This window comes from Mobula hypostoma, chromosome 3, assembly GCF_963921235.1.
Source record: "Mobula hypostoma chromosome 3, sMobHyp1.1, whole genome shotgun sequence".
NCBI classification, from domain to species: domain Eukaryota; kingdom Metazoa; phylum Chordata; class Chondrichthyes; order Myliobatiformes; family Myliobatidae; genus Mobula; species Mobula hypostoma.
The window spans coordinates 219,177,508-219,191,927 of record NC_086099.1 but is presented as its reverse complement, the minus strand read 5'-3'; the positions used below and the strand labels follow the sequence as shown (position 1 = coordinate 219,191,927).

General features: G+C 41.8%; 1 protein-coding gene and 1 long non-coding RNA gene across 6 annotated transcripts in view; one reads left to right on the top strand and one right to left on the bottom strand.

Annotated features, from left to right (window-relative positions):
• LOC134344548 (uncharacterized) overlaps positions 1–2,940 on the top strand; it is a 147,716-nt gene extending 144,776 nt beyond the window's left edge. For both annotated transcript variants that reach the window (XR_010017460.1, XR_010017459.1), the window contains one exon: positions 1,545–2,940. This is a non-coding gene — a long non-coding RNA (uncharacterized LOC134344548). The remainder of the gene's footprint in view (positions 1–1,544) is intronic.
• The window catches only part of ccdc13 (coiled-coil domain containing 13), an 80,300-nt gene that overhangs the window by 60,139 nt on the left and 5,741 nt on the right, over positions 1–14,420 (bottom strand). For all 4 annotated transcript variants that reach the window (XR_010017458.1, XM_063044528.1, XM_063044530.1 and 1 more), the window contains exons 2-7: positions 11,283–11,431; positions 7,979–8,121; positions 5,721–5,819; positions 4,231–4,347; positions 3,612–3,716; positions 1,513–1,683 (exon numbers count right to left, since the gene is read on the bottom strand). Coding sequence is in view for 3 of the 4 variants with exons in the window: in XM_063044528.1 (XP_062900598.1) it covers positions 1,513–1,683; positions 3,612–3,716; positions 4,231–4,347; positions 5,721–5,819; positions 7,979–8,121; positions 11,283–11,431 (784 nt within the window). In the remaining variant the exon portion in view is untranslated. The remainder of the gene's footprint in view (positions 1–1,512; positions 1,684–3,611; positions 3,717–4,230; positions 4,348–5,720; positions 5,820–7,978; positions 8,122–11,282; positions 11,432–14,420) is intronic.

Below are 14,420 nucleotides of genomic sequence, written 5' to 3'. Positions count from 1 at the left end.
TCAGTTGCAGATATGGAGGAGGGGGGGAGAAATGACAGATGGAATTTAAACTGCATGAACGTGAGGTGTTAAGAGTTTGGGAAGTCAAATGCAAGGGGAAAGAAAATAGTAAACGGCAGGAATATTAGAAGCATTGACATACAATAGGATGGTGGGGTCCAAATCCAATGCTCCATGGAAGAGGCAGAACGAACAGAATGGATGGTAAAGAAGGCTTAATGGCATATTTACCTATATTAGTCAGGAAGTCATGTTGCAGCCATACTAAGCTGCATTTGGAGTATTGTATGCCATTCAGCTCACCCCTTTGTAGGAAGAATGTGGAGGCTTTGGAGAGGGCAAAGGAAAGAAGTTCATTAGGATGCTGCCTGGAGTGGAAGTTATTAGCTATAAGGTGAGGTTGTTTTCTCTGAAGCGTTGGAGGCTGAGGAGAGACCTAACAGAAGTTTATACAATTACTAGGCATGGCAGTTGCCTGGAATGTGCTGCCAGGCGAAGGGGTGGAAGCAGATACAATAGAGGCATTTAGACAAGCACATGCACAATACCATAGGAATTTTGCACTTTACTGCTGTCATCAAAAAGAAAACAAATTTTATGGCATATGTGTGATGATAACAATACCATAAAGACCAGAAGATATAGAAGCAGAAGCCATTCAGCCCATCGAGTCTGCTCCGCCATTTAATCATGGGCTGATCCAATTCTTCCAGTCATCCCAACACCCCTGCCTTCTCCCCATACCTTTTGATGCCCTGGCTAATCAAGAACCTATCTATCTCTGCCCTAAATGCACCCAATGACTTGGCCTCCACAGCCGTTCGTGGCAACAAATTCCACAGATTTACTACCCTCTGACAAAAGTAATTTCTCCACATCTCTGTTCTAAATGGATGTCCTTTAATCTTGAAGTTGTGCCCACTTGTCCTAGACTCCCCTATCATGGGAAATAACTTTGCCACATCTAATCTGTTCAGGTCTTTTAACATTCAGAATGTTTCTATGAGATCCCCCCTCATTCTCCTGACCTCCAGGGAATACAGCCCAAGATCTGCCAGATGTTCCTCAGAACCTTTCATAAACCTGATTCTGATATGGGTTTTTACTGTGGACTGAGAGTGAGAAGGAGGCACGCAGAGGGGAATTGTGGTTGAGAAAAGGGGAAGGGAGAGGGGAGGGTATGAGAAGCACCAAAGAGACATTCTGTAATGATCAATAAACCAATTGTTTGGAATCAAATGACCTCACCTGGTGTCTCGGGGCTGAGTATGTCTGTACATGTGTGTGTCTAAGGCTTTTTCCCAGTACTGTACATGAAGGGAATGGTGGCATATGGATTATGTACAGGAAGATGGGTTTAGTTTAATTTGGCATCATGGTTGGCAGAGATATTCAACACAGAAGTGTTAAACTGTTCTTTATTCTATGTTCTCTTCAGTCTTTCTCTGATACTAATGACTTAGCCATGTGAGAAATTTCCTGTTAATGATGTTGATATTGAGAAGTACTTACTTCTGAAGCCTTTTTTCTTTCTTTCTCCAAAGCTCGAATGTACGCAACGTTTTTTTCCTGGTTTGAAGGACGCCGGAACCCCGAAACACCAAGCATTTCTTCTTCAACACTGTGTTCAGCCAATTGCTCCTTATGGGTATTTGACCCTATTTGACTCTCCAAATCTCTGATCTATTTAAAAAGAGTAACTATTAAACAGCTATGATGAGTTTAAGGTGGCATAGTAGTGCAACGCTTTATACCACTGGGTGTAAGGCAATATTCCTTCTAATTTGTAATGACCAGTGTGCGCAAAAATCTTGTGCTGTGCAATTTTTTGCCTGGTGACAACATGTGCGCACTGAATAATTTCTTCAATAAAAACAGTATAAATAAGCCAGTTCTAAAATCTGCAGACAAATCATCGCAAACTCCACATTGTCAACACCGTCCGCATCCGAAACCAGAAAAGGAAACGCGATCGTGTACAATTGTAAAATATACTTAACATACCAATGGGGTAGAGGGTGACAACCTTTAGTGCGCAGTTTAAATTCCTTTGTGCACCAGCAGCAAAAGATGTGTGTGTACACACACGCTCACACCTCAGAGGGAACATTGCTGTAGGGTTGGGGTTCAATTTCCACTGTAGCCTGTAAGGAGCTTGTAAGTCCTTCTGCATTCCAAAGGTGGAAGGGTTAGGGCTAGTGAGTTGTGGGTATGCTACGTTGGCCCCAGAATCATGACGATAATCGTGGGCTGCCCATCATAATCTTTACTGATTTGATTTATATAAACGATGCATCTCACTGCATGTTTCGATGTACAGGTCAAAAATAAAGCTAATCTTATTTTAAAAGTCTATGTCACCTTTACTTTTAAGGAACAAAGTATGGTGCTCACATTACTGAACTAGCAATTAAGAAGTTTGGACTAAAGATCAAAAGAAATAAATTCTAGTCCCAGCAACTAGGGAAGCTGTAACAATCAACCTAACAGCCCAGCCCAACAAAATGCAAATGTGGTGAGAGACAAATGGCAACTAAGGATGGAACAACGTAAATTCAGCATTCATGGTATGGTTAACAAGACTGGACAGAGATATAAAGAAACTCCATGAACACCTGATAAATACAAGCTTTCTATACAGCTCCTCCAAAGTCATTCTAACACAACACATTAAGCACAGAACATTGGGAATGTGGAGGCAATAAAGATTAAATGCATTAGCACAGAGAAACAAGTGAAGGACATGAGCACTGTAAGATGATAAACTTAAAATGGACAAAACCAGAAAAGTCTATAGGGTTGAATAATATGAAAAATTAGGTCTTTCTTTCAATCAGCAAATTAGTATAATCTGGCAAAGGATGATATTTATTGCTCATTCTTCTGGCTGTCAGTGAGACACTGATGGGACCTCATCCAAAAAGTAGAGTGTTGCAATATCTCAGCTTGCTATAATTGCCTCTAATTTGGAAATTAAAACTAAAGAATTAGTACGGTATACTTACCTTCATTGATGGAGGCGATATCTTATAGTAGTACAAAACTTTGATTGGAGTATTGTTTGCAGTTCTGGTTGCTACATTACAGGAAGGATGTGGAAACTTTGGAAAGGGTGTGATAGAGATTTCTCAGGATGGTACCAGGAATTAACAGCATTACTTTAAGGAAGGGCTGATAAAATTCTGGAGCCTCAGAAGCTCAGGAGCAACCTGAAACAGGTACATAAAATGGGTGCAAATGTCATCTATTACAGGGCACAACTTTAAAGAGTGAGAGTAAGGTTTAAAGGTCTAGAAGGCATGCTTTTGTTTTGTACACAGAGTAGTAGGAGGCTGGAATGCACTGCCTAGGGAAGTGGTGGAAGCAGACACAATAGCAACATTTAAAAAGCATTTAGACAGACACATGTAAAGACAGGGAATAGAGTGGTCCAGACCATGTGAAGACAGTCAGGATTAGTCTGGATTGGCACAAACACCGTGGGTCAAAGGTCCAGTTCATGTGCTGTGCTGTTCCATGTTCTATGTAATGAGTCATAAAATAAGCCATTAAATGCAAAACAGAATGACATTAGCAAGAGAATAATCTGCACTGAATCCTGGACTCCCTACCTTTCTCTGCAAGGTGAGGATCTGCTGGGCTCGGCCACGCCAAGAGCCCTTGTTATTCAGCAAGTGTTGTATGTTCACTTCATCCCCCACTTCGTTAGCCAAAACCTGGAATAAATGTCAAAATATCACCAGTTCTTAAAGTGATCATCAAATTACTTTAAATGTCTTACATCAAAGAAATTTAATGGAATACAAAACAGCAACATATTTCCTTACGTTGCCACGTTTTCTGAAAACTTTATGATAGTTGCATTCTTGAAAGCAACTTTGCAAGGCTTTCAACTGTGGCAAAGCACTGTATTGACGTATTCCAAGATAATAGAGATAACTTAAGCTTAAACAACAATTCCATCCCCAACAACCAGACAGGCAGATGAAGGGGTATGTGTTACACTCCACCCAATTTTACTCTTACCTGTGGACAGTGAATTAGGTGTGAATGCAATAGTCCAAGTCTACCATGAGGCAGAACATTAGATTAAACTTTCCTTCCCACCAAACCCCTTTAAATTCAGTTTTGTTGGTCCACTTGTGGGAAGAGGGTAGAAAAGTGCATCCAGATGTCATTGTAATAGATTTAAATTAAATTTTTACTAGTTTTAGACTAGATAGCGAGTACCTTGTGTGCTACTTTTAACTCTTGTTTAACACTCAGTACTTGGTTCCGCAGTTCAACTAGTTTCAGGTTGGCTGCTGAAAGTTTCTCCTGAAGAGTTTTCATATCAAGGCTGTCGGACTGTTGATAATAATGACCAAAATGCAAACATTAAGAAACTTTATTAAAAATAAGACCATAAGATATCTTATTTTAAAAGACTATGTCACCTTTACTTTTGAGGAACAAGGTATGGTGCTCTGAACTAGCAATTAAGAGGTACCTACTTCCAAGCACATTAAAACTATGTCCCCTCATGTCAGCCATTTCAGCCCTGGGTAAAAGCCTCTGACTATCCACACGATCAATGCCTCTCATCATTTTATACACCTCTATCACATCACCTCTCATCCTCCGTTGCTCCAAGGAGAAAAGTCCACTCATTCAACCTATTCTCATAAGACATGCTCTCCAATCCAGGCAACATCCTTGTAAATCTCCTTTGCACTCTATAGTAACCACATCATCCTGTAGTGAAGTGACCAGAACTGAACACAATTTTCCAAGTGGGGTCTAACTAAGGTCTTATATAGCTTTAACATTACCTCAAGGCTTTTGAACTCAATCCCATGGTTGATGAAGGCCATCATACCATACGCCTTCTTAACAATACTGTTCACTGGCACAACAGCTCTCAGTGTCCTATGGACACAGACTTCAAGATCTTACTGATCCTCCACACTGCCAAGAGTCTTACCATTGATATTATATTCTGTCTTCAAATTTGACCTACCAAAATGAATCACTTCACACTTATCGGGGTTGAACTCCATCTGCCACTTCTCAGCCCAGTTCCGCATCCTACTGATATCCCGCTGTAACCTCTGACAACCCTCCAGGCTATCCACAACAGAAGGGACTATTCTGCACTGTATGTCAATAAAATAAAAAAGATACCATATAGGAAAAAGTGAGGGAAACACCTTTATAATAGGATACTAACAAATAACTTAGCAAAAGCCCTCCAGAAATAAAAGAGGCATAATAAGAGAGAAAAACAGTGTGCTAGAAGAAGAGATAGTCATATGAAAGAAACAGAAACGTACTGTGTGCTGCTACAATAAGCTAATTTTCATGAATTTCATACCTTTTGTATGTCCAAAGTTCTATGCAAATTTATTATTAAAGTACATATATATCACAATATAGTACCTTGAGATTCATTTTCTTGCAGTCACTCATAGTAGAACAAAGAAATACATTGGAATCAACAAAAAACAAAGACTGACCAACAACCAATGTGGTAAAGACAAATGCTGCAAATACATTCAATAATAAACAAACAAATAAATAAATAGATGATACTGAGAACATGAGATGTACAGTCCCTGAAAGTGAGTGCAAAGGTATGTATCCTATAATAACTATAACCTGAACTTGAACTTGAGAAAGCATGCAGGCCATGTTACAAATGGTAGAGAAGGAAGAGGAATAAATAGTCTCTTTCCACTGACCAGTGATTCATTCTGTATCCTGGGAGATGACTTTTTGTTGTTGTGTCCAGTCCCTTCATTGTTGCTGAGCATCGGGCTACCTCTCCGAGCATCCTGAAGCTATAAAAACAAGCGTTACATTATAAAGGTATCGGAAGGATGAAGTTATCAACCTAAGGTGAACAGTAGGCCACAATGATCTGTCCTTTGTTCGTGTCATGTAATCATTCACCTGCTGGCAACCACAGCAGCAGTTTGCCTCGAGTATAGTGAGAGTCTAGGACCAGAGGGCACAGCCTCTGAATGCAAGGATGTCTCTTCAGAACAGATATGAGAAGGAATTTATTTTAGCCAGAGGGTGGTGAATCTGTGGAATTCATTGCCATAGATGGCCATGGCGGCCAAATCATTGGGTATATTTAAAGCGGAGGTTGATAGGTTCTTCACAAACAAGAGAACGCAGATTAGGAGACCGCTTTGCCGAGCACCATCTGTCAGAAAAAGCAAGATATCCCATTTCAATTCTACTTTGCATTCACATTCCGATACGTCAGTCCAAGGCTCCTCTACTGCCGCGATGAGGCCATACTCAGGTTGGAGGAGCAACACCTGATATTTGTCTGGGTAGCCTCCAACCTGAGAGCATGAGCATCGATTTCTCGAACTTCTGGTAATTGCACACCCCCCCATTCCTGTTTCCCTCTCTCCCCTTATCTCCTTAACAGCCCATCAGCTCCCTCTGGTGCTCCCCCTTCCCTTTTTTACAGAGCCTTCTGTCCTCTCCTATCAGCTTCCCCCTTCTACAGCCTTTTATCTCTTTCACCAATTGATTTCCCAGCTCTTTACTTCACCCCTCCCCCTCTCCCGGTTTCACCTATCACCTTGTATTTTATTCCCTCCCCCTTCTTAGCCTGAATTCTCATCTCTTTTTCCAGTCCTGATGAAGGGTTTCGGCCTGAAACATCAACTGCTTACTCTTTTCCACAGATGCTGCCTGCCCTTCTGAGTTCCTCCAGCATTTTATGTGTATTACATTGATAGGTTCTTGATTAGTAAGGGTAACCTATCAAACCATGTTTAAGTCTCCAATTTAAGGTACTAGTAATCTACATGGTACTTGGAGAATTTTTATTTGCTCAACAGGAACATAATTCACTTATCTTGCACTGTAAAGTTCACTTTACCAGCTCAAGCCCAACAATTTGCTAATTTGATGATGTGGTTACTTCATCCTAATGCTGATTGTTAAACTGGAATTATGCCCTTTAGGATTATCTGGAGATCATACAATGGCTTTCTCCTCACTTGGACACGGCTGTCCCGCTAACTTCTGGATTCCCTTAGAGCCAAAGTTAACCACCTAAACTGCCCTGTAGTAGTGCAGTCTTGGCCTAACATCAAAACTTCCCTAGGCATGCATAACGAATGTCCTCTCCAGAGTCCAGCACATAGATGCACCCACAAAGAGGGCATGCTAGTATCTTTTCTTTCTCAGAAGGTTAAGCAGGTTCAGCATGTCATCGAATACTCGAACATACATCTACAGATGTACTGTGGAAGTATCCTGGCAGTTGGTATCATGATCAGGTATGGTAATCCAAATGCTCAGAAACACAAAAGGCTGTAGCTAGTGGTGGACTCAGTCCAATACATTGCTGCCACATCCATCCCCACCATTGGAAGCATCTAGATGAGAAGGCACCATCTATCAACAAAGACCCCACTATCTGGGCAATGCCATATCCTCACAACTACTGTTAGAAAGGAGGTACAGAAGCCTGAAGTCCCACACCACCAGGTTCAAGATGGCTACCTCCCTTCAACTATTTGTTCTTGAGCCAACCTGCACAAACCTAATAACTATCTCAATGGAACAACGCTTTAACCACTTTGCATTACAATGGATTTTGTTGCTTTTTGTTCTAATTGCACTGTTTCTTGTATAATATTTTTATAATTTATGTTTACATTACGGTTTTCTTGTAAATGTTGTGTATTTCTGGTGCTATATGCCTATGACGCTGCTGCAAGTAAGTTTCACATTGTACCTTGCAGACATGAACTTCTGCATACAATGAACTCAACTTTTTATGAATCATGGTTACAAAGATAAAACCTATTGATAACAACTAAACACAAAACTCTCAGAGGTGCTTTTGCTGAAAAAATAACATTCCTGTAGGTTGCTAACAGAGGGTGAAAGATGGAACACAGTTATTTTAACATTTGAAAACTCCCAGATGATACCCCAGATATCCAAATCTGGACAGCGACAGCACCTCCTTTTCCACCTCTTGTAGTTTGTTGCTCAGTTGCTTGATCTTTGATTTATGGCTCTCATTCTCAACAGTCAGCTCACGATTCCTCTTTGACAGCTCAACAATTTTAGTTGCAGCTACGTCACTTGACATGCCAGCAGTCCCTGCAATGTAACACAGAGTTATAACAATAGTGCAAATGGATGGAGTTAAAATACAGATGAGCCATTATCTCTGTATACAGCAGGGCAGCCTCAACTGGCAGAATACCTTCCTTTATATATGCAATATAGAAACAATCTCACAGCAAAAAAAAAGAAACCTTATGCCTTGATGTCCTCACAGTGTCCCACAATGCTTTACAGCCAAAGAAGTTTTTAAAGTATAACCATACTACAGCAGCTAGTTTATACATAGCTTATCCCACAGACATTATAGTTCAACACATCTGCCTTTATGGGATAAAAATATTTTAATGTTTGTTTATTTTATTATTTAATGACACATCACGGTAACAGGCCCTTCCAGCCCAATTGCCCATGCCACATAATTACACTCATGTGACCAATTAACCTAATAACCCACAAGTTTTTGGAATGTGGGAGGAAACCGGAGCACCCGGAGGAAACTGGAGCACCCAGAGGAAACCCATGTAGTCACAAAAAGAGACACACAACCTCCTTGGAGACAATGGCAAAACTGAACACAGTTGCTGGCGCTGTAATAGTGTTATGCTATGCACTATGTTACCGTGTCACCCCTAAATATTTAGCTAGGCTAAATATTCAAACATGCTTCTCAAATACAAACATGTCACTTGTCCACATGTACAATGCTCGGTGCCTTTAATTGTCAGAATAATACCATTGATCTCAAAAGGGCACATAGGTGAGTGGCAAGTTGAATGAAGGAATCAAAAATTTTAGCTCTGATGTGGAAGATATAGAACAGTATACAACAGGAGGTCTCTTTGCCCCACAATGTTGTGCCAAACCGATTAAACTAGTAATCAAATAGCCAACTAGGAGGTATCAATGGAAGTGTACCAGTTCACAGAAATGGAGGGAGTTCGGGTGGAAAAACTTGATAAGATATTTTATTACACCCTCTCAGAAATCCCATTATGATAGTAACCCCCCTGTTTGCTGGAGAAATTGTGGAAATCAAAATGCAAACCATTATCTATTTTCTGGGAATGCCCCATTATCAAAGACTATTGGAGCGGGATAATAATGCCCTACAAGATATCTTTAAACGTGAAATACCCTTAGAGAGTAAGACCATATATTTTGGGTATATACCTCAAGAATGGTTGAAAAGAGATAAATATTTAATGAATGTACTGCTGGTGGCTCATAAAAAGACCCTTACCAGGAAATGGTTATCACAAGAGAGCCCAACTTTAAATGTGTGGATGGAAATTACAATGGACATTTACAAAATGGAGAAGATAACAGCATCTGTTAATCAGAAGTTGGAACAATTTTATTCATACTGGAAAAAATGGTTTAACTACTTAACACTGTTAGAGTGAGTTTTTTACTGAGTTTTTGGGTAGATGATTCATTTACACTTAAATGACTCTGGCCACCAGTCTTCTGTTTGACAAAGTACTGTGGATTGAGTTCACAACAATGCATTTCCTCAAAGCTGTGGATATCAGGACACTAGCTAGATGCTGCAGATGGAAGTGTGAAGTTTACAGATAGTTTCGAAGACAGGATTATCTATACTTAACAATATTAATTGTCCTCTATGTTAGCACGTAAAATGCCAAATAAATGTATTGTGGATTTAACTTGCATTCCTAAAGGCTGTGGATTCCAACCCAGACATATTGGCATCGGAAGGTAAGGATGGTGTGATGTTTTGTATGTAGCTTCAAAAGGAAGCATTGTCTATGCATCGTCTATAAATTTTAAGTAGCGATTGCCTTTGTGTTTAGCATATAAATATCGAGCCCACATTGGGCTAGCAGACCTTTCTACCGAAAGCGTCTCCGTCCGTATGATGCCTGCTGTACCTTGTTGTGTCGAATAAAGAAGCTGCTTTGTATCTACCAGTGACTCTGTCTCTCTGGTGATTTCAGCCACACTACAACAACACCTCATGGTAACTTCACGCACTTCATGCTCCTTGACACTTGGAACTTCAACCAGACTGCTAGTGTCTTCCACAGTGAAGTCTGATGCAAAATACTTATTCAAACTTTTACTATCCTCTTTCACATTACTGGCTACCTTACTTTCATATTCCATCTTTACCTTATTAATTACTTTTTTTAGTTGTTTTCTGTAGGTTTTTAAAAGCTTCCAAATTCTCTAACTTCCCACTAATTTTTGCTCTATTATATGCTGTCTCCTAGGCTTTTATGTTGACTTTGACTTTCCTTGTTACCCACGGTTGTGTCATTTTGCATTCAGAATTTGGGATGTATATATCCGTGTGCCTTCCGAATTGCTCACAGAAATTCCAGCCATTGCTGCTCTGCCAATGTTCTTTTCCAATGAATTCTGGCCAACTCCTCTCTCATGCCTCTGTAATTTCCTTTACTCCACTGCAACAATGATACATCTGATTTTAGCTTCACCTCTCGAATTTCAGGGCGAAATTGATCATATTATGGTTCACTTTCCCCTCAGGGTTCTGTTACCTTAAGCACTCTAATCAATTCAGATTCATTGTGCAACACCCAGTCCAAAATAGCTGATCCCCTAGTGGGCTCAACCACGAGCTGCTCGAAAAAGCCATCTTGTAGGCATTCTAGAAATTCACCCTCTTGGAATCCCGCACCTGTCTCATTTTCCCAATCCACCCGCATATTGAAATTGCCCTGACTATTGTAACATTGCCCTTTTGGCATGCATTTCTATCTCCTGTTCTCACCTTAGACCACATGCTTACTACTGTTTTGGGGTTTGTATATAACTTGCATCAAGGTCTTTTTAGCTTTGCAGTTCCTTAGCTCTATCCACAATGATTCAACACCTCCTGACCCTATGTCACCTCTTTCTATTCATTTTTTACCAACACAGCGAGGCCATCCTTCCTATCCTTTTGATATAATGTGTATCCTTAAGCAACCACGACCTCTAGTTGATCACCCTCCTGCTTAAGAATGCTGCAGACATGATCTGAGATGTCCCTGACCCTGGCACCCAAGATGATACAAACTATCTGGGAATCTCGTTTTCGTTCACAAAACCTTTCTGTTCCCCTAACCAATGAATCCCCTGTCACTACAGCTGCAAATAAGAATTCCACTGCACCTATGTGTACATGTACTTATGCATGAGACAATCTACTTGACTGGCATCCTAGTTACCTGCCAGGGCAAGCCGATCTTCCTCCCTTTTTCTCTTCAGGTATTTGATTTCGAGATCCCTCTCACTGAGGAGCTTGTAGAGCCGGCCGTTCTCATTCCTCAGTTCCAGGATCTGTTCCTGCAACTGTTCATTCTCATTTTCCAACAAGCTAAAAAAAAATTCAACAATTCACACCATTGCTCATCACAAAACACAGAAACAACAATCGTACAGGAAACGACCCTCTGTCAACTCAAAACCACACTGACAGCCACAATCAAACAAAAACCTTGTTCATTTCCACAGATTCAGGATTCAAAATTATTCAAGACTGTTTACTGTCATTTGTCAGTACACAACTGTAAAGAAGAACAAATTATTGTTACTCTGATCCAATGCAGCATAGAAAACGCATGAAGCATAAAGAACACAGAAATATAAATACAAGATTAGCTCATATGTATAGACTGATCTGTATGTAAGTAGGGCTAGGTACAGGTGTGTAAGGTGACTCTGACAGGAAATGATAAAGTAGTGGTGGTGGAGGTGTTGATCAGTCTTACGGCTTGGGGAATTGTTTTCAGGAAAGTAACGGGCAATCATGGTGTGGATGTTGTTTACTCTCCTTCCCGATAAGATTGGCACATTAACACAGGGCTCCCCAACCTTTTCTGCACCGCGGACAGGCCGACCCGGGGGGGGGGGTGCGGGTAGGGTTGCCAACGGACAAAAGTAGCAGTCAAATATGTTGTGTTTACCTTGAGAAAGACTACCATGACCACGAAGCCTTGCGCAGGCACCTACGTGTACGTGCCAATTTTTTTTCTACAAATCGTTTTTGGCGATTCTGTTCAGTGAAACTACACTGTACATACATTATTTCTACTTAACAGAGAAAATTATATTACTTCATTATATTGCTGGCTTTCTTCTGGCACCTTTCTGTACAGACGTCCAGAGCTATGTAGTTGATGGCGACTCAGCTACTGGGTACTGACAGCATTGTGCATTGTTAACACCCAGTCTGTACTTCTCTGTGGAGCTTTAGCTTATTTGGGAATTCACCCCATGATTCTTCCCCACATCTACTAAAAGGACAAAATGAAAACTGTAGTTTTAACTTACAAATCCCTTATCTGTAATGATCATGTCCAGCAACTTCTCACATCCTCCCATTCGAGGATTCGAGTACAGGAGCAGGGAGGTACTACTGCATTTGTACAAGGCCTTGGTGAGACCACACCTGGAGTATTGTGTGCAGTTTTGGTCCCCTAATCTGAGGAAAGACATCTTTGCCATAGAGGGAGTACAAAGAAGGTTCACCAGATTGATTCCTGGGATGGCAGGACTTTCATATGAAGAAAGACTGGATGAACTGGGCTTGTACTCGTTGGAATTTAGAAGATTGAGGGGGGATCTGATTGAAACGTATAAGATCCTCAAGGGATTGGACAGGCTAGATGCAGGAAGATTGTTCCCGATGTTGGGGAAGTCCAGAACGAGGGGTCACAGTTTGAGGATAGAGGGGAAGCCTTTTAGGACCGAGATTAGGAAAAACTTCTTCACACAGAGAGTGGTGAATCTGTGGAATTCTCTGCCACAGCAAACTGTTGAGGCCAGTTCATTAGCTATGTTTAAGAGGGAGTTAGATATGGCCCTTGTGGCTACAGGGGTCAGGGGGTATGGAGGGAAGGCTGGGGCGGGGTTCTGAGTTGGATGATCAGCCATGATCATAATAAATGGCGGTGCAGGCTCGAAGGGCTGAATGGCCTACTCCTGCACCTATTTTCTATGTTTCTATGTTTCTATGTTTCATGGACAGAAGACTGGCTGACTGGCAGAAGGCAAAGAACAGGAATAAAGGGGGTCTCTTCTGGTTGACTGCAGGTGACTGGTGTTGTTCCACAGGGGACTGTGTTGGGTCTGCTACTTTTCACTTTATATGTTAATGAGCTGGAGGATGGAATTAACGCCACTGTGGCCAGATGCGAATGACACAGATAGATGGAGGGGATGGAATGTTGAGGAAGCAGAGAGTCTGCAGAAGGACTTGGACAGATTAGGAGAACGGGCAAAGAAGTAAACATATCTTTGCCTCCCCCCTCACCACAGGAATCGCTCCCTCTGTGATTTCCTTGTTCATTCATCCCTCCTCACTAATCTCCCTCCAGACACATCCCTGTAAGCGGCCTAAGTGTGACACCTGTCCATACATCTCCTCCCTCACCTCCAATCAGGGCCCCAAACAGTCCTTTCCGGTGCGGTAACACTTCACCTGCGGATCTGCTGGTGTCGCTTATTGTGTCCGGTGCTGCCGATGTGGCCTCCTTCTACACTGGTGAGACCAACCGTGAACTGGGGGGCCGCTTCGTCGAGCACCTCCACACCATCTGCCACAAGTGGGACTTACTGCTGGCCAATCATGTTAATTCCTATTCCCATTCCCACTTTGACACGTCAATCCACGGCCTCCTCTTGCGCCAAGATGAGGCCACCCTCAGGGTGGAGGAGCAACACATTATATTCCTGATGAAGGGTCTTGGCTCAAAATACCCCCTACCCTGTGAAAAAGACCACTTTTTATGAAGGTGGGTAAAAGAATATAAAATGTTGAATGGTGTGATTTGGTAGCCTTCTTTGCCTCCTTGTATTCTTGATCTGGGGCAAAAGAGAGAGGGAACTTGCAGGTGGAGGGAAGGAATGGAAGAAATGGAGAACAGAGATCAAAGGGTGAAGAAAGCAGATATCGAGAAGATAGAGACAAGGGGAGGGGGATCGGAGGAAAGAGAGGGAATTGTGGGAATTCTGGGAGACCTCCAGTTTCCCGGATAAAACACATCGGCACCAAGTGCACCGAGCTGCAGCTCCTCACAGAAAGTACTATGAAACTGGAGCTGCAGCTCGATGATCTTCGGCATATGGGAGACTGAGGAAGTGAAAGGTAGGAGCTACAAGAAGGTAGTCACCCTTAGGTTGCTGGACACAGGTAACTGGGTGACTGTCAGGAGAAGGAAGGGAAAGCATAGCCAGTGCAGTGTACACCTGTGGCTATTGCCCTCAATAATAAGTGTACTACCACTTTAGATACTGTTGAGGGGGTCGACCTATCGGGGGAGCTGCAGTGACTGGGTCTCTGGCATGGAGTCTGCTGCTGTGGC